Raw genomic sequence first — 19,615 nt, 5'->3', positions numbered from 1 at the left:
TATATATGTACATATACGTATTATGTAGAAGGAATGGAAGTCGGCATAGCGTCTCGAGGACTGCGAGCACCTTTCGGATTTTTCGTAGTAGATCGGTTTCGGCCGACGAGAGAGCTCCTTCAAGTTCTGGAACAACGTCCAACATATTTTTCAAAAGCAACATGTAATTTAAATTTTGTTCCGCGCATTGCACACTGTTCTCGTGTAATACAGGCGCTGCCGACAGAGCCACGAGTCTATCCGCACCATAGAGTCGCCGCACGATTGGCTGTAAACAAGCAATCAAGCAGAGTTGTAATCGAAACGTAGCGTGGATAGCCAATGTCTCGTGGAATTCGAAACAACTGACGAAAGGAAGTTCGAACCTGAAGAATACTCCGTAAAGAACGATTGGACACTAGTTCGGCAATAGAGGATTGTCGCTCGATTATAATACGTTCTTCGCACGGTGGTTGTAGGATGTTGGCGCGTAATAATTTTCTCCCCATTGGTGTCGAACAACGATCCAGGATACCGAGTAGGCTAATATTCTTCTGTTTACCACATTGCGACTGAACCAACTCCAAAGTTCGCGCGCTTTCCAAATCTACAATCTCATGGAACATGTATGCAATGTATAAAATCGGAAAGACCGCCTTCTCTGTAAAATGTTGCTTACGAAGAAACGATTGTCGCGGTGCATATTGTTCAATGTTCATCTCACCTATACAAGTGGCGTTCGGTGATCCTTGAAATTCGATTCGCATCGATCTCGGACAGTATACAATACGCTGGGCATATTCAACGTATTTTATTAATGCAGCGGACGCAGCTAACGCATAATACCTGTAAAATATATCAAACGGTTGTTCTCCGGTTACGTTGGTATTGGTATGTATTTAAAATACGTTTCCCGCGAACATCCAAAGAAACACGACTATGACTAATTGATGAGCAAAGAATATCAGAAATACGTTTATTAATGGGTAATCGATTGCGTGGTGATATACTTTTGCTTGATAAAAAGCTCCACTGACGAATACTCCGCCGCGCAGAGGGTTCGCAATCGTTCGAATCCATTCGCATCGTTGAAATGAACTCGAGATATTGGTATTACCCGCGTTTCTGGAAATTTATCCACGACAGAGCGGTAAAGGACACTTCTGCTGTTGACACGTTCGCACATCGTGTCTGGCATCAAAATCTACACAACGTTAAATTAAGTTTACTTGAATATGTGAACACTGGATGCAATAATATGTACTTATGTACATGTATTGTTCGAAAGAGTCTCGGGAAAGGAGAAATTTACGGACAACGAGGACTCACTTCTATCGGGTCGAAGAAGTACACCTTTGTCAGTGTATTCATGTACGTCTGAGAGTCGCTAATCTGACAAAGAATCATATAGGGATATCGAATGTCCAACGCTGCCATTCCTACTTCGGCTCTCGCGTCACCCCGACCGGTTGTTATTGCTGCTCGATTGCGTGAGAATAATTATCAATTATCATGTTTAGTATTAAAACACGATACTCACCGAGAATAATGCCACTGCTTTCGACTGTGCTCGAACCCAGACCCGCGATACTTCGCGTACCGGACCTAATAACACGCACCATATAACACGAAATCTGTTGTCAACGATCGTGAATCGAGTCGTGTGTGTGTGTGTGTGTGTATGGGCATCATATATGCCAATCATATACAACATGCTAATTGTTTTGACGTTTTGACAAACGGATCTAACGTGAACTACTGTTCTATTGTACATATACATATTGTATATGTACGTACACATGTAATTACTTCAAGTGTACAAGAAAATGTAGCGACTCACCTCGAGATGTAGTTGCGTGAAGTACCAGGATTAAAAGAAGACATAGTCGTGGAACGACCTCTGCCCATGCTTCGATAATAATTTGAGCTTTTCGAACGATTCGAACTTGCGGACCTCCAATGTGTTTGAAGGCTTTTGCCGAAATTTGATCTAAATTCTATTGAAAAAGTGTACATACATATATAAGTTCTGGATTTTTATGCATTTACCATTGACGTAAGTAGAAAAGTACGTCCGCGCGGTAATGTAAGTCGAAAGAATCGTTACGTACCACTGTTTGTCGGGCAAGGTATCGTAAATTGTCCTCGAGATCTAGTCTCGTTCCTTTCTCTTGGTGGCTGAAACAGCTTATCAGTTTGCACCACGTTCATATTTTCAACTTGACAACAGTCAATTAAAAGACTTGAAAGTGTACTACCCACTTTACGACACGTTCGGAAGACAATCTAAAATTTAACCAATTTAACTGACGCGCACAGATTCTATCTATAGCAACGCCATCTCTATTAGCCAAAGTTTACGAAAAAGTGCGGGAACGTCGAATTTTGTCAGGTTGACTTTTCTTGAAATTACCAATATAGAAGATTTATTTACAAATTCGATACATGTGCTCGCAATGCAGAATTTCTTAATCATTGGACTTGCGATACAATCAATAAATAACGTTATCATGGATGTTGCGAATGTAAAATAAATACCGTTTAAACTTTTAAACCATTGGCCGTTATATACTACGTGCATTCATTTGTACACATGCCACACATACACAGCACAGCACAGCACAGCACAGCACAGCACAGCACAGCACAGCACAGCACAGCACATGTATACAAGTGTGCGCTATACACAGGGTTCTCGAGGAGAGACACTCAAGCAAAAAAATAGGCAAATAAGCTCGCATCCATACAGCACACGCATACGCATACAGGCATGCTTATGAAAAAATTGATTGTCAGGCCTGTAACACGCTTCACATGATTACAATTTTCTTGATCGACGAATACGAACGATTTGTTATCGTACGATGCTCGAAAAAGAGAAAGCTTTTTTGTAACAACTGCGATCGAAGGACCGAACGAATACCATTCTTGAAAGAAAAATCGACACTTTCGATATTTCTAACTCTGATGGAGTGACCAAAACTCTGCCCTACGTAAGAATAACCTCACGCTCGGACGAGTTTTTCACCGATCTGCATGAGATTGCTTGTAGCCTTTTGTAGCTTGTACCTTGTCAAAATAGACGAGGATATTTTCGAACTGTATCTTCTAATCCTTCGAATATGTATCTTCCGAGCAATTGTTAGAAAAAATAAAGAGACGGCGGCGTTTTACAGTAGTTTAATTTTAGTAACGCCAACGAACGTCAATATCGGAATCGTTCGTTGATTACTCGATTTATGAATATTATATACACCAAAAATTGCACACAATCACATTCATCACGAGTACGATAAATATAATTGACGCGCCGACGAGATGTAAATGCTTCGTGAGAGAAGAAGGGTTGATGATTGGGTGGTCTAAAGAGGTGGGAGGGTGAGAGAGAAAGAACGTGGAAGGAGAGAGCAAGCATAGTTCTTGAGAGTTGCTACTTTCTTCGATTCGTCTTGTCGATTAACGCTTACGGCTGATCGATTAAACGTGGCTCTCGAGAGGGACTTTGAAAATTTTCGATGCCAAGCTAGTGTCCGGCAAAGATTGTGGCCGAGCGTTGGTTACGTTAAAGACAACGTTGCTTGGCCCGCGAAAGCTGACCTCGATAAGAAAACTAGCATCGGTCAGAGCACCGATGCGACCGGTGCTAAGGTCCGGCGAACTTGTTCTCAGCTGACTTTTCTTCGGTCTGTACTCGTTTTTCATCACGACCTTCTCGGTTTCGACTTGCAACTTGTTGTCTAACCAGTGCACTTTGTCAAAATCCTTCGTGCCGCCGACCGTGTGTCTTCGCTTTATCGATCTTTCGGGCATGCCATTCTTCCGTTTCAATTTCGTCGCACTGTCTTTTCGAACGGATTGCCTTCTCTTGCTAATGTTACACTCGGTCTTTTCGGTTTTCGTCAACGATTCCGATCGCTTTAGTTTACTGTTTGGCGAATCGGATCTGTCCGAGTGCTTGTTCAAACTTTCCGATCGTTTCAATTTCCCACTCGTCGGGGAAGAAAGTCTTTCGGCGGAATGCTTGTTCAAGCTCTCGGATCTTTTCAACTTCGAGGAAGTGTTTTCGGATCGTTTGTTCAACGATTCCGATCTATTTAACCGCGACCTAACCTCCAAATTGGTCGTCAGACTTTCAAACTTTTTCAGCTTATTCGTGTAATTCGAGTCAACATCGTAGTGAAAGTCTCTTCCATCGTCTGTCATAACCTTGTCGCCGTTTTCCAGCGTGTCATTTACAGCCGCGGCGGTTCCATCGATCTGCGACGCGGCGATCCTGCAGCATTCTTCTCTCTCGTTCGATTCCAAACTTGTGTCGACCGTTTCCTTGCTCGATCGCAATTGATCGTCTTTCGACTCGACTCTCCGTCGTGCGATTGCACTTCGATCGTTATCCGGTACGTCGGTGTCGAGTTTCTCGACGCTGGTGTTGATCGTTACCGACGAATCCGTGTCCTTTTCCGGGATGTCCTGTGGGGTAAAACGATCCTGATATGTAGTACATAACCCTCGAAGAAGCGACAACTCATGAAAATCGAAATCAAAGAAATATCAGAAGAGGAATTGTTTCGCTAGCGTTATCCGGTTCGTGATTACGTGTACTTACATTTTTTTGCCGATCGCGTTGATGTTTCTGAAGAGAGGATTTATGAAGACTCGGGTCTCGATAAGTTTCTACCAAGCTGGGATCCACAGGTTGTGCCGGAACTGTTAATTTTCGTTCGTCTTTTTCCTCCCGTACACCACGTAGGTGTCTCAAAGTCTGTGAATCTCGCGATGTCACGATATCTTCGTCGAAGTTAACGGACGCGTTTTCCACGGCAGCTCCGCGAACAGTATGATTCGACGAATTTACCAAGGATTTCCATTTACGATCAAAGGTTGTCGTCAAGCTGGTCAACAAGTCGCTACCTGCAATCGAATCGGCTTATTTCAGTTCGAGTAGTTTCTTGGTCGTTCGTAGCTATTGCGCGATACGTTCGTACATATTGCAAGCGAACGATCCAACGAAAGGCGCACAAAGCATTGTATCGTGATATGCTGGTAGTGCTGATGGTAATGGTAATGGTAATGGTGATGGTGATGGTGATGGTGATGGTGATGGTGATGGTGATGGTGATAGTGGTAATGATAGTTGTTAGAAAATATTACCCAAGAAACAATAAAACTGCAATCGATCGCGTAACAGCAAACGCAAAATGTCTCATCGATAAATCAGCCCGAGATATTTCTTAAAAGGGCATAGGTGCGTAAGCTAGCAGCTATAAACACATTCTAATCACAGTAAAAGCGCTTTGAAAATCGTTGCCGAGTGTCGTCGTATGTACATATACGCATGTCATATACATAAATACATACATATAGTATGTATGCTCGAGACATTTTCTGACACTCCAACAACACTTTTTCTCTCTTTTCCCTTTCCCGATGGGTTACAATTTAATAATGATCCAACTTTCTTCCAAGCAACAAACACTGAAGATAAAAATACAGACAAAGACAAAAGAAAATACCGACAGACGAGAAAAAGAAGAAGAAAAAATAAAACACGCATGGCAAAGGAAAGAATGAATACAAGAATGAATATGCGATTGACAGTGATTGACAGTTTTAAAATGATCGGCAGAATTGAAGTCGTACCTTTTCACACACGGATACTCGCGCGTGTCCGATAATGCTATATATTTTAACAATTGTCCAACAAAACGAACAAGAACATATTACGGTAATAGATGTATGTGGACTGTCTTGGAGGGACACGTAAAAGGATGATTCACGCACGCATTAGCGATCGATAAGTTATCGATAAAAAATCGACTGTAAGAAGGGTATGTTTTGGAGTTTTGCTCGAGGAAATACTTATGATGTTGGAAGAAAGGGGGGCAATCGATAGGCTTGGCGTTATACTGTTGAAATGAACGGATAAAAGAGAAAATACTGGGAAGAGAGAACGGTCTCGGAGAGATATTTCGGTAGCGTGCGCTTAGTGTAAAAACAATAACGAAAACACTGCAGTGTATAAAGCCATTCGGGTGAGCCAGGTTCATTCGAATGGTATATTAGCGCTCAAATTGCTTGTGACTTGATATTCCAGGCTGCGAGCCAAGCAATTTACCTCGAAGGAATCTGTTTAAAGTCTTGGAAGATAATCCGGCCCCTGAGCCCGACACCCCTCGACGTGATTGTTCGACGACGGTTTCGATTGATTCGGAGAGATCAATGGGCTCCGAGGCCGGTACTCTCGAGAAGGATGCGATGGGCATCGATGATCGTTGCAAGACATCGGCATTGACCGCGTCTGACACTGATCCCGGCACTTGCATTCGCCCTGGCATTGGCATCGACTTTGGCATTGGCATTGGCATTGGCATTGGCATTGGCATTGGCATTGGCATTGGCATTGGCATTGGCATCGGCATCGGCATCGGCATCGGCATCGGCATCGACATTGGTATTGGCATTGGAATTGGCATTGGCACTTGTATAGACGATGATGAGTCTTGTGTCTTCGAGGTGGAACCAGTGGAGGCTGTGGTACCATGAAGGTGGGACGATATGTACCACCAGAAACCAGTACTTGCCGTTTGCCTATGATGTTCAACGAATTTCCATCGTCATAATCGACGCCCCGACAAAATATACTAACAACTGCTGGCAATGGCAAACGGGCGCGTGAACGAACGTACGAATTAACGAAACAGCAAGCGAGCGAGCCAGAACGAACGAACGAACGAACGAACGAACGAACAAACAAACAAACAACCATTGAACCTAACAAGTACGAGCCAATCTCCTGTCTTTAACGGAAACTAAATACATAATATGTACTTGGCTAAAAGAAACTCCTCATATTCCACCACTTTTCTGGCTTGCCACATTTTCTTCTTTCTCTTCTTCTGTCTTATTGTTAAATACACCGAATATATTGCAAAGTTACAAGAACAGCAGAAAAAGATATACGAAAAAGATGGAAAACATCATAGGATTCATCGGTCACGTGTTTTTTCGTAAACTCGTACGCCAAAATTTTAAACGAGACACGTCTGAAGAACGTGCAGGAGGTAAGCTCGCAAACAATGCCACGTTTCAACAACCAAGCACACATGCGGTCTAGCGTAGCGTTCGGCACTCGACGAAGCGATCAGCTGAACGATTATTCTTACGATACTGTGACTAGAACGCGTGCAGATGAAAAGAAAAACTTTATTGCCAAAGTGTTATCGATCATATGTTTCTGCGACACCGAGTTTGGTTCAACAAAACAGAAGAAAAACAATCATTTCCGAGTGGTGTATTTCAACGACCAAACTCGATCAAATATGATTTATGAATTTATGAAAGCGTAACGTGCACGGATCGAGAATACACAAAACGAGTTCATTCCGAGCCGATACTACACCCTTGAACATTTTTAAGCTGATGCAAATTCTTTTGCTCCTATTTTCTTCGACATAGTTGCAATCGACCTTCTTTATACACCGTCAACACTTAAACGAAGAAAAAAACGTTGAACAAATTCGTAACAACGTGTTTAAATTACATCGAATGCAGTGCCCGACATTTCATTCTTCTAACACTTTGTTTTCAAATTCTCGCACGATTGGAAAAAAAGTAACCAGGGTAAGAACAAGAGGAGGTATCGAAGGAGGAGGAGGAGGAGGAGGAGGAGAAGAAGAAGAAGAAGAAGAAGAAGAAAAAGATAAACCTGGAAAACGAATACCCGTCGCAGAACGCTAACAGAACGTGAAATGAGTAATATGCATCTATTGTCGTTTAAAGAGTAAATAAGAACAGATGAAGTAAATGTACCTAGAAAACTTTTTGTTAATAGTTAGTATCTTCTGAGTCCACTGTAGAAAACAAGATCCGCCTACACTCACCGATTGTCAGAAGCGACGTTACATAGAGAAAAAAGTAAAGAGAACACTCGTAAATAATCACGTAAACATAATAATACTATACATTTTACAATAATTTTAATAGCATCAGAATACCGTAAACCTGGCGTGAAATGCAAACATCATTTTATATGGAAGTGGAGATTGAAATTACTTTCGTGTAATGATACCAATTGTCTGTTTCCTAAAGACCGTTATCGATCAAGTACAAAATATAAAGAGGATCAACAGGCGGAAAGAAAAGTTTTCATTGGAAGAGTTTCGTGGTAAGTGAAACGACGATATCGACGTTAGATGCATTACAAAAATCATTGTCAATGACAGGTATTGGTACTAACCATCATCCGAGACGTCGCTTGAAAGTGGTTGTTTTCGCTGTTGATGCATCGATGTAGAAAACGACGATTGAGAAGTATCGTGTGTTTCATGTAGAGAGTCCAAGCTCCCGTAACGGACCGGTGTTACAGTCAAAGATTCTAGTGCTGGCTGCAGATTAATACGATGAAATTTTAACGACAAACATATTGCTCTTTCTTTGTACGTATTACCGTCTATAGTTTGTAAATGAATAGGAAACTCACCTGTTGGTCAGTTTTTAATTTCTTAATAATAGTATCCGTAACATTTTCTGGCAACGTCGTCGCCGCCTCCGCCGCCGTCGCCGTCGCCGTCGCCGTCGCCGTCGTCGTCGTCGTCGTCGTCGGCGGCGGCGGCGGCGGCGGTATGGACGACATAATTGGGGGTGCAGATTCATCCGTGCATTGCGCGATTCGTCTAACAGTCGTAGGTTCCTGTTGCACAGCTATAGAAAGACATGGGATCCGACTGACCGAATGGGATCCAATATCGAGATACGATTTATCGGCAAGCCTGTCGTTAAAGGCGGAAAGTCGGGCATTGGAGGCAAAGTACGTCGGTGCCACAGTAGTATCGACTATACTATCAAGCAGGTCGTCGTTCTCCATCTCACGTTTTGCCAATTGCCATTCCATCTCGATTCTTCGTCGCTCTTCTTCTCTCTTCTCAGCTTCCCGTCTTTGTCGATTTTGATCTCGTTGCAACATCGCCTTTGTTTCCTGTTCAAATCTTCGTATACGTTCTTGGGTGGTTGTACTCAACCCGGCATACGTTCTAATAGTAATCTCGTCGTTACTTTGTTTGGTCTCGTTCGAAGTGCTCGAAAGCATCGAACTCGCGTCGAAACAGCTCAAGCCAGTCTCGCTAGAGAGTCGTGACGACTCGGAAGCCGACGAGACGGCCGAGCGATGACTTGGTTGAATCGTTGAAATCGACGACTCCACCGGAGGATTCAAGTACTTCCTCGTTCTATCATAGGGTACAGTGTCGTCGTTGCTGATTATCGCATCAGCTGTGTTGTCGTCACAGTCTGAGATTCTACCGTTACCACCGATAACGTTCTCGATCATAGCCGCATCGACTGTCCCCGATCGATCCGACCGATCGGTAGAACGATTCGGCTGATTTTTATTTTCATGCATCAAAACAATTTCGCTGACCGAACATTGCCGTTCGTTCAACGCCATACTTCGTCGATTAGGCAAGCTTTCGGTCTCTTGCTTTGTTTTTACCTGTACGAAAGAAATCGCGAATTTAAACATTGGAAACCTAAAACCGACCAAAGGCTATATGTATACATATCCTATGAATACATCGCATTAAACGAACCTTGTCCACTTCGTGACTCTCGTTGTCCGTTTCATCTTGTCCTTTCCTTCTTCTCTGTATCTTGCGATTCGCAGCGGATATGATCGACGAAACAATATCTTTAGCGGATGCCATCTCTCGAACTCCTGTTTCGTTACAAAGAACCGAAGAAAATACAAGGAAATATGTACATATAAATTCATGGAGAAACGTAAAAGGGCACGGCTATAATGCATCGTAAGAATCATCTATTTTTTCTATACGAAATCTATACTTTGTAAACGAAAATAGCTATGATCAATACCAAAGAATAATATTGAATCGTACCTTCAACTTTTTGAATGTTGTTCAATAGAAGGCTATGATTATTGCTTGGCGTTGTGTCGATTTCATTATTGTCAGCCGGAAGGCTAAGATTAACGCTTAGTCTGCTTAAATCGTCCAAATCGTCGTCCGAAAAGAACCACTCAACCTACGACACGACGTAGTGTTTGTTTAATACGATTTTTTCCTTATCTTTTATATATATGTACATATACATAATATGTGTATGAAAATTCCTATTTCCCATGGGAACGTTACAAGAGTACATACGTTATTCAGCAAGCTTTCAACGATTCGGCACTGATGCGACATGTCGGTAACCATGGTGACCATGTTGTCCCTGGAACCACTCGCTCGCACCAAAGTGGGACCGAACACAATGGCTAAATTCTTCGCTTCCATTTTATTCACCTCGCTATGCTCGACTATCCTCTTTAGATGGAACATTAGGTATTTAAGAGTTTCGAAATGATGATCCGGAAGATCCCTGAGTAACTTTCGTATTGTCGTCATTCTTCTTTGTGGATCTTCAACTTTATCGGCATCGATAAACATAGGATACAATTCTGCTGTAAGCAACGAATCAGGCAGTTGACGGAAAAAGGACTTGAGAAGGGACGATATTACATTTACGTCACTCCATCTGGGATCCTGCGAAATCCGAGATAAATGAACAGAGAATTAACGAACAAGTAGTGAAAATAAAATAATCTAAGGCGGGATAAACGATCTTTACCTGCAGATGAATATTTTCAAATCCTTTGTTAACGCTGTCGGTCAAATGTGAAATAGCGGCTGTGTTGCCAGGCACTCTGTAAATACCGACAACTTCCAAGCCTCTCGCTTCAACGATACTCGTACACATTTCGACGATCAGTGGTACGTATTCCGAGAACGATGACTGTTTGGAAAAGAACGCCATGAAATTCTTACTGTTTGTTAAACGTTTACTTATAATGAAGGTAATATACTTGGAATTAATTGTCAGTCTATTTCGGTTGTTACAACTTTCAAAATAAGTTAAGATTGGATACCCTCCAAAAATTTAAAAAATTTGTAGATTTTCTCTCGGAACACACTCTCTGTACAGGATGTTTCAACCATATACTATATGTATATGTATGAAGAATGATTAAGCGTAAGCGCCATAAGCGAAGATGGTTGAATGCATTTACCGGTGGACAAAGTTCGAGCGGCACTTTAAAGGTGGCACCCTCGGGTGGTAACTGTGTCGTTGGCGAAGAAGGTGGTCCGGTTTGTCCGTGCATTCTTCGGAGTTGTTTCGCGACTCTGCCTTTCCACGTTTTCGTTTTCGGAGAAACTAAAGTTTCGGTAGCCTGGCTCGGCTTTCGTGTCTTATTTATCGGCGACTGACCGGTCGGAGATCGATTCCTGAAGGAGGTCAGTTTCTTGATACCTTTATGTCCCGGAAGTGGACTTAATCTTTGTCCGCTACCGCCACCGCCGCCGCTATTCGGTACCATCATTATCGCGATACCGCCACCGCTTCCTCCGCCTATTGTCTGATATGTTGAACAACTATTGCTGGTAGGCCCTGGAGTTTGCGGTACAGCTTGTTGTTTCAAACAACTATTATAGCCGATCTCCTGATACACAAAACGTATAAACGCGACCACTTATGCGAGTTATTACAAAGGTATAACAAACGTAATGGTGTGATATCTCAACGTTTCAAACTTACGGATGGCTTTTCAGCAGCAGCATGCTCATGTAGTGATCGTAACCAGACCGCCATAGATGCGGCGTCTTCGGTTTGCAGCAGAACCTCTGCGCTTGGATTCGCCAGGCGCAGTACGTGTTTACGTTTTGTATAATCCTCTGCAATATCCACCAAGGAGCATCTCACGTCAATGCTCTGCGCTACGCATTCGACGTCGCTGCTTAACGAAGGACTCTAAACAATGATACCGTGTGATTGTTTGTCCATCCAATGATCTTTTGTCTTCGTAAAATGCATTTTACCAAAAAAAAAAAACGCACCTGATTCTGACGATCCTTATAGAAAAAGAGAATCGGTCCACGAAGAACACCCCAGATCTTATCGGAAGATCGCTGAAAAAGACGAATTAAATAATTTCGGCACGAAACAATGTCTGGTAAATTACTGTAAAATTAGTTTACCTTTCCATCGAGTACCGTGAATTTCACATGTAAAGGACCCTCTCGCTCGACTTGCTCAACGATTTCTTTGACAATTCCAGCAGTCGCCTCCCGACCAGTACACGTATTGCTACTGAAAAGATCCAATATACTTCCCTGATGACACGATCGCTTTCGTTGCTCGCGCGTTCGCTATCTGTCTTGGTTGATCGATCTATGTAGAAAGATTTTCGCGCTTTTCAAGGGACCAAGACGACTGATAACCAAAATCCGAATACAACGACAACACCATCCGATTAAACGAATAATAATCCTTTCCTACGTTGTTGTTGTTTTGTTTTGTTTTGTTTTCTACATTCAGAATTCAACGTCGCTGGTAAACACGTAGGGTGAAAAATATGTATTATTCAGAACTGTTACAAAAGAATCGGCAAAGCTGTTAAACCGAGCGATTAAAAGAACAGGGAGTAACGTATGAAGAATCATTCTAATAAGTCTACGACGCGAATAACAGCGTCACGGATAAACACGAGAAGACGTAAGGAACATACAGTTATGTGTAAGAGGTAACAATATTGAGAGAACAAATGAATGAGTAAATAGGTGACCGAGTTAGAGAGTGAGTGATTCGGTGAGTAGAAGAGAAAGAGAGCGCGCTCGTAAAAACGAAATGCAGCAACTTGGTGCTTAAATCAACATGTACTGTCCTCACCGGGAAATATTTCTGTTCAAGGATCCAGACTGAGTCATGTCCTCGAAGATGCGTCGTAGTGATGCTATATCATTTGGAATCAGCGATAGCCGCCATCTCTTATGACTGCTGAAAATATGGATGTCTACTCGAGATATACAACCACAAGAGACAAACGTTCCACCCTCGCGACAATACGGAGGACATTGCTTCCGTGCACAAAAGGGAACACGCGAGCTTTCGTGTTAATCTAAAGAAAAGCTTCTCTTCTTTCCGTCATTACACCATTCAACTTACATTCTTGAAGTGTGAATAGGCTCCGAGTCGCTCAACTCCAAATCACTGTCGACATGCATTCGTTCACCCCAGGTTGCCTTCAGATACGAAACTCTTCTTGTGGCGCGATCCTCGTCAGCTAGAAGAATAAAGATATACGGATGAAATTTCAAAACGAAAGCTGACTGGGTTGGACAGATTTCACAGCGAACAGTATTGTACCGCTTACCAGTCTGTGCATTCTTCTGTCGTCTGAATACAACTCCATTACCATGTACACCGTCATTTGTCATTGCACCTATAAATTATCGAGTCACTTAAAAAGATACTACTTAGATACAAAAGATTTAAATACCAATGTACATATACCGCCAAAGGGTATTTATTAATCCTCGGTAGATCAACTTTCAAAACGACCGTATGTTTCGCCGTGACTAGGTCCATTTAGACAACCATTCACCTTCTTTCCCTCTATCACTTAAGAACATACTTATTTCCCTAGAGCATATGACATACATATTTCTAACTCAATGGTTTTTCTTATCTTCTCTTTTTTTCGTTAATATAGTTCAAGAACTCCCGAAAATCTTGGTCAATATGGACCTACGTTCGACCATCCGGTGGTTAATGCAATTTCATTAAAGTCAAGAATTAAAACTGAAAGGACTAACCATGTTCTGTGTCGATGATTTCCGCACAATCATCCTGCTTCCTCGATCCTGCTCTTTCGGTGTTTCTGCTATTGTCGCTAAAGGAGTTTGCTGCGTTGACGTAAGAGTTTTCGTTTTCCTTCTCGTTCGCGTTTTCGTATTCATTATAATTCTCTCCAGCGTTCTGCCTTAGTTCAGAATCACCACCTCGTTCTGGCCAACGGCGTTTAATTATTTGCAAACGATCGTTCGGCGATTCCCAAGATTCCACACTATTGCTACGAACTTTTGGGCAGTGGGCTTCATAGTCCATATACCCTGGTATTGGATTCGACGTCTCTACATAGATTATACAAAACTATTGAGTAACGTGTTTGGATATTTTTTATAATAATAATAATAATAATAATAATAATAATAATAATAATAAAAAGAGAAATTATTTGAAACGTTAGTAGCAAATCTCAGAAAACGTTGCGCCGCTAAACATATAAACAGGCACATGGCTGCAAATACTTTTGTCGTGCTTTGCCAAGGCAAAGTTACACCATATATTAAAGGCTATACTGATGTTTAAGTCTTTACAAAGGAACAGAGTGAGAGAGGAAGGGAACCAAGGAGCGAAGAACACAACATTCAACTAATTCGATTTTTTGTTTCGTTCTGTACCTTCGATAGGTTTACATTCGGTTGGTGGTTCACAGTGAATGCGCCTGCTGCCTACAGGTATTACTCTGTTTCCCTTTAATTCATTACCTAAAGATTTACGTAAGATACACATTAAGGGCAGATTTGAACGAATTTGACCAATGCCGGGACTACCGGTTAAACTATGTGCAATGTTTCTTTACTATTCTAAATCGATTACATACGACCTTACGGGAAGATCGATAACCAGAGCAGTGAAACGCGCAAAGAAAATGAATAGTGTGACGGAGGAGGAAACATACCAACATCCATCGATTTGGTTTCCCTAGTAGGCACGGTCGATCTACGTGGCTCCTGAGCTTCGGCTTTTGATTCAAATTCTCTTTTTCGAACAGCAACATTTGGTACGCTGCGCTTACTCGACAACCGCGACAGCTCACTCTTGTAAAGACTAGTTCGGTCACCCGTCGGTTCGTCGTCGTCGCTGAGCAAACGTCCGGATTCGAATTGTTTCGCGCGTTTAGACACGATTTGCAGACCCTGAGAAAACGTCGGATACTTCTCATTGATCGTTTTTTCCGGTCCTGAGAAAGAGGGAAGAGCAGAAGCATTGTTCCTTGCATCTTGAGAGTGACATTCGTCCGAAAGCAAAGCCGCGGCGCTTGTAATATTCTCGTGTATCTTGGACAATGTACCGACAAAACTCGATTTGCCGGCAGCGTTTCGTTGCGGTTGCTGCTGATGTCTGTCAACATCCTTCGACTCGGACTTTTCACGACAATCATCGTAAACGGACAGAGGACATAGTCGATCCGTTACGATCACCGGGTATGCATCTTCCAACGAACGAGAACCGGAATATTCGATTCGGTCGTCTGTTTCGCCCGCCGTCGCAGCTGTTGCCGCCGTCGCTACGTCAGATTTCAGTTTTTGTTCGTTCTGATTAGAAGAAAACTTGTCTAGCGTAAGCTTTTCGGAAAAACTCCTATCTTGACCGAATCTCGGAGGCGAACATTGTCGATCGTGCTTGGAATCGTTGGGTGGCCAAATTTGTTTCTGAAGTCTCTGTGGTCTTGCGTAAAACTCTCGTGGTATCGTGGACGAACCATTACTTCGTACGGGAGACTCGGACCTTTCTTCTGATAGAAACCAACCTATCGGGTGACTGGGTCTTCGTAAGAATTCTTCTTTTTGTTCAAAACTTTTCCGTAGCCGCGCCATGATGACAGAGTCGTCAATACCAGAGTTCCCATTTCTCGTTTCATTACTATTTCCGTTTGTTCCAGACCCAAGGAGAATGGAAGTGGAATCGTAGGTAAGTGGATCATCGGTCGAACGAACCGGAGAAGATTCTCTTTTCGAATCAATACTGAACCTAGACCCCGGATCGCATGATCTGAGGGCATCGGTGCTGGCATAGCTGGTAACCTCAAAATTATTGAGCGTCGAATTAGGGGCGCTTCCTTCACTGGCACGTCGGGAACTCACTCTTTTCATAGCAGGCCGATATATAGGTACCTGTGGTTCAGCCCGAGACAAAGGATATTGTATTATTCCTGAATGCTGTTGTGTTTGATAATACTGGTGTTGTTGTTGTTGTTGTTGTTGTTGTTGTTGTTGTTGTTGTTGTTGCTGCTGCTGGTAGTGGCGATGATGGTGATGATCCCCCAAGTTTACTCGTGCCGACTCTCCGAGCCGAACACGTTCGTATATCGGGTCTTTGATTCTATCATAAATCTGTTCACTGTTTGTTCTGGAATATATAGATTCAGGACGCGTTCTATCGTAAACATCGTATTTGTCGTATCTTGAATCCGAGCGAATCGATCTGTCGCATGATTGACCGTCAGTCAACTTTGAAATATCATCAGTGATGGATTGCTGCGATTGATTTCGTAACCTAACTTTTTCATCATTTGCCTCGGGGCGACCAATTATTTCCTGAAGCGGATTAGAATGATACGTTACACCTTTGATTCTTGATTGAAGTTGCGACTGTGTTTTGCTATTTGGTTGCATTTGCTGGATTTCCTTGGAAAAGTCACTCAATTGGATATCTTGATCCGGACAGGAAACACCGTCGTCGGTCGACCGATCGGTTTCTGCTTGCATCGAACTTGGCGCGGAGCAAACCCAAGATTGCCTCGACCTCGGAGACAGTCCAGGAATCATACTGACGGATCTACGTTGCTTTTGGCCAGCGTTCCTCTCTGGAGAGCGTAATCGTGGTCGTTGATTCGTCTCTGGATTATGAGCGGTTTCGCCAAAGTATCTTTGTAGAATGTCGTCCTCTTTAGAGACTACCAGAAGTCGTAACCATGGTCCTGCTTGTTGAATACGTTGTACGACTTTCGCGTATTGTTCACCACGCGTAGGTTTACCGTCCACAGAAACTACCCGATCCCCTGTACGCAATCCTGCTTCGGCCGCCGGTGAATTTCCACGTACTTGCTTCACAAATATCGTGTCCATTGGTTCCTCGATTCTCGTTCTTTCATGTCCCGGTAACATCTAATGAAATACATATATAAGTTACTTCGATAAAACATCGCCTTCGAATTCACTCGAATCCGCGAATAACTCTGGAAATAATTCGAATCGGATACTTACGCAACAAGATTCGGGTGGGTAAACGATAAAATGACGAAGGGTGAAACCGAACCCATTCTCGCCGCGACGTAGTAACAAAGTTCGTGGGCCGCGTGGTGGGGAATCATCTCTTTGATCACCTCCGATCTTTGTTATCGTTCCACCACCTATCGCTACCAACGATGCATTCCCTGCTTGTATTCCCGACATTGACGATACTGGGGTTGAAACTGAACTACCATGTTCTACCTGAAAGAACTACTCTGTACCGGCACTGTTTCAACCAAGCGAATCAAACGTTTCTCTCTCTCTCTCTCTCTCTCTCTCTCTCTCTCTCGCACGCGCGTGCCAGTTCTTCCGTTTAAAACGAAATATATTTACATACAAAACAGTAGATGAATAAGAATAAGTATAAGAATAAGAATGTAAATAAGAAGAAGAAGAAGAAGAAGAAGAAAAAGTTCAGGAAGAACGGTTCAAAAGGAAGAACCATTTACGCAAATCAAAAAATAAACAGTTTAAAAAATAACATAAAAGAGCAGATTGAAACTCGAGTCGGATCGATAAGGATTAACAAACGCAGTGGAGGTGATTCTGACGGTAATCGTAAATCGGGAAAGATGTTGTGTGGCAGAAAGTAACAAATTTCGTTTCAACGATCCATCTTGGTTACTTCCCTCCCCCTCCCGTTCCCTACTACCGTTTCATCACGAAAGAGAGTTTCCCAGCTTTGCTCACTAAAATAAACCGAATCAAAGTTTGGCACGATCGTTTAGTTTTACGTACCGTGTGCGCCTGTCCAACGAACCCTTGAGAATTATTTCGGTCTTCAGCCATCGTGTGCCCCCTGAAAGAGACCAATAATTTCATTATGATTGTAAATTTCTACTGCGCGAAATATATGTTAGGTTCGTGACACTCGAATTGTTTTTATAATTGGCGATCAAATGTGAATTCGGGTCGATATTTGAACCGTTCGTTCGTTCGTTTCCGACGCACATTTACGATATTTCGAATTACATATTTACGTTACTGCACGATCGTCTTTCAGTCAGGTTTACTACATGTATATACTTTTTAGTACATGTACGTAGCCATGTACATGCATATGGACGGACGGCGGAAGGTTGAGCGAACCAATCTACTTTCTCTGCGACTCGACATACTTTCTGGATATTATTCACGACACCGGACCATATTCTTCAAGTTTCTTTTTCACATCTCTCAACTCCAGCTGTTCTCGTGACATTGTGCAAAACCGAAAGGATCCTGCTTCATCGCAAAAACTCGGTGTTTATCGGTTCTTTTTCTTCATCTATTCCGAAATCTCGTTATTCCAATGATTTCGCTAACGAGGCTTTTCGAGAAGGTCGACGACAATATTATCGATAGTTGCATCGATTCAACATTTTCTAATCGGTCCATTTATTAATTTTCCGACAAAGTTTTGCCCGTCGATCGCCTTCTTTATGAAACCCACTCGAAATATTTCAACTGAATTCGAACAATTCACGTGGATACGATGATACCCTGATGAGCCAAACGAACACGCGTAGAACGTGGAAAATTACGAGTGTTTCTCGTCCGCGTTTAGGTCCGCCCCCAAACCTCTGATAACTTAAATAGATTTCCCGACTCGTATGCAAATAGAACACGAAGAATTGCGCCACTTGCATCGTCTCGCGAATACTCGTGTTTCATGATAACCGAACATTATCAATGAATTTTCTATTTTTCCCCTTTTCGTCTTCCATCTCACATTCCGTCTATTACCTACACGTTGCACTTCTCAAACTTTTTACGAAATTAAAAACTCCTTCGATTTAATTAATTAGTTATCAGATAGGTTGCACATACAAACGATCCCGCAATTTTGCGCCAACTTGCAGACCTTTCATACATCCAAAGAGAAGCGTAGATCAACTAATCTTATTACCATTACCGAAAAATTTATATATGTACATATCCTACTCACTTCCTTGCATATTTTCACTTTAATGACTTTGCCACATGGGTTTTGCGGCTAATTTAAACGACACAGTCAGCAACTTTTCTTTTCTCCTGTCCAAGGAGAAGCGATTTCATGGGGAAACTTTGTTTATTCTAAAAAACACACACACATCGATTGATTTGTTCGTCGTTAAACATACACATTGGTGATTCTTATCATCATCATAATAATAATAATAATAATAATAATAATAATAATAATAATAATAATAATAAGAACAAGAATATGGTAAAAAAGCGAGAATACTGCGACTTCTTTTCACTACTCCTATTGTCTTTTTTGTCGTTATATTAGCAAACTGTTTTAATTCTCAAATACGGTTAACAAGGAATGCGCGCTACCTTGACGTTTAGTGTTTTCAATAATTTTCAATGAAACGACTGAATGTAACACAAACAGTTTCGTTCAGTGAGCCATGATAGAAAATCATTAATAATCGATTAATTGAAACTACTAAATTGACGTGAGGATATAGAAAATCGACGGATAAAAGTAAGAATAGATGAATTTTAAATGGCAGAGTAGCTGTACGTGCACGCTTACAAATTGTCAGAGAAGGAAGGTAGAGAGAGAGAGAGAGAGAGAGAGAGAGAGAGAGAGAATGCGGGAGAGGGGCAGGAGTAAAAACAGGACTGCACCTAAATCAACCGCACACACACCTTTCGCGGTGGTAGGAAGTGTCGCGCACCGGATACTGGCAGTGCCTTTGTATTTACCTCGTCGTTTTTCGCGATGCAGCAATAAATTCACCTGTCCTATGAAATTT

At 42.2% G+C, this 19,615-nt stretch overlaps 1 protein-coding gene across 1 annotated transcript; it reads right to left on the bottom strand.

The window, feature by feature from the left end:
• Window positions 1-3,045: 3,045 nt before the first annotated feature.
• LOC107193796 lies at window positions 3,046-19,615 on the bottom strand. The gene is made up of 25 exons (XM_015583303.1): window positions 19,566-19,615; window positions 18,814-18,941; window positions 17,625-17,685; window positions 16,860-17,087; window positions 14,552-16,760; window positions 14,271-14,357; window positions 13,623-13,940; window positions 13,181-13,249; window positions 12,973-13,090; window positions 12,697-12,804; window positions 12,006-12,117; window positions 11,865-11,936; window positions 11,566-11,778; window positions 11,039-11,470; window positions 10,600-10,764; window positions 10,134-10,514; window positions 9,867-10,011; window positions 9,561-9,685; window positions 8,621-9,463; window positions 8,456-8,521; window positions 8,213-8,360; window positions 7,786-7,846; window positions 6,092-6,564; window positions 4,583-4,887; window positions 3,046-4,446 (listed from the first exon to the last, which is right to left on the bottom strand). The coding sequence occupies exons 3-25, from the start codon at window positions 17,673-17,675 to the stop codon at window positions 3,457-3,459; spliced, it is 7,719 nt and encodes a 2,572-aa protein (XP_015438789.1). The 5' UTR covers window positions 17,676-17,685; window positions 18,814-18,941; window positions 19,566-19,615; the 3' UTR covers window positions 3,046-3,456.

This window comes from Dufourea novaeangliae, unplaced genomic scaffold, assembly GCF_001272555.1.
Source record: "Dufourea novaeangliae isolate 0120121106 unplaced genomic scaffold, ASM127255v1 scaffold30, whole genome shotgun sequence".
Taxonomy (NCBI): domain Eukaryota; kingdom Metazoa; phylum Arthropoda; class Insecta; order Hymenoptera; family Halictidae; genus Dufourea; species Dufourea novaeangliae.
Note: the sequence above shows the minus strand (reverse complement) of the source record. Positions and strands in the feature narration are given on the sequence as shown.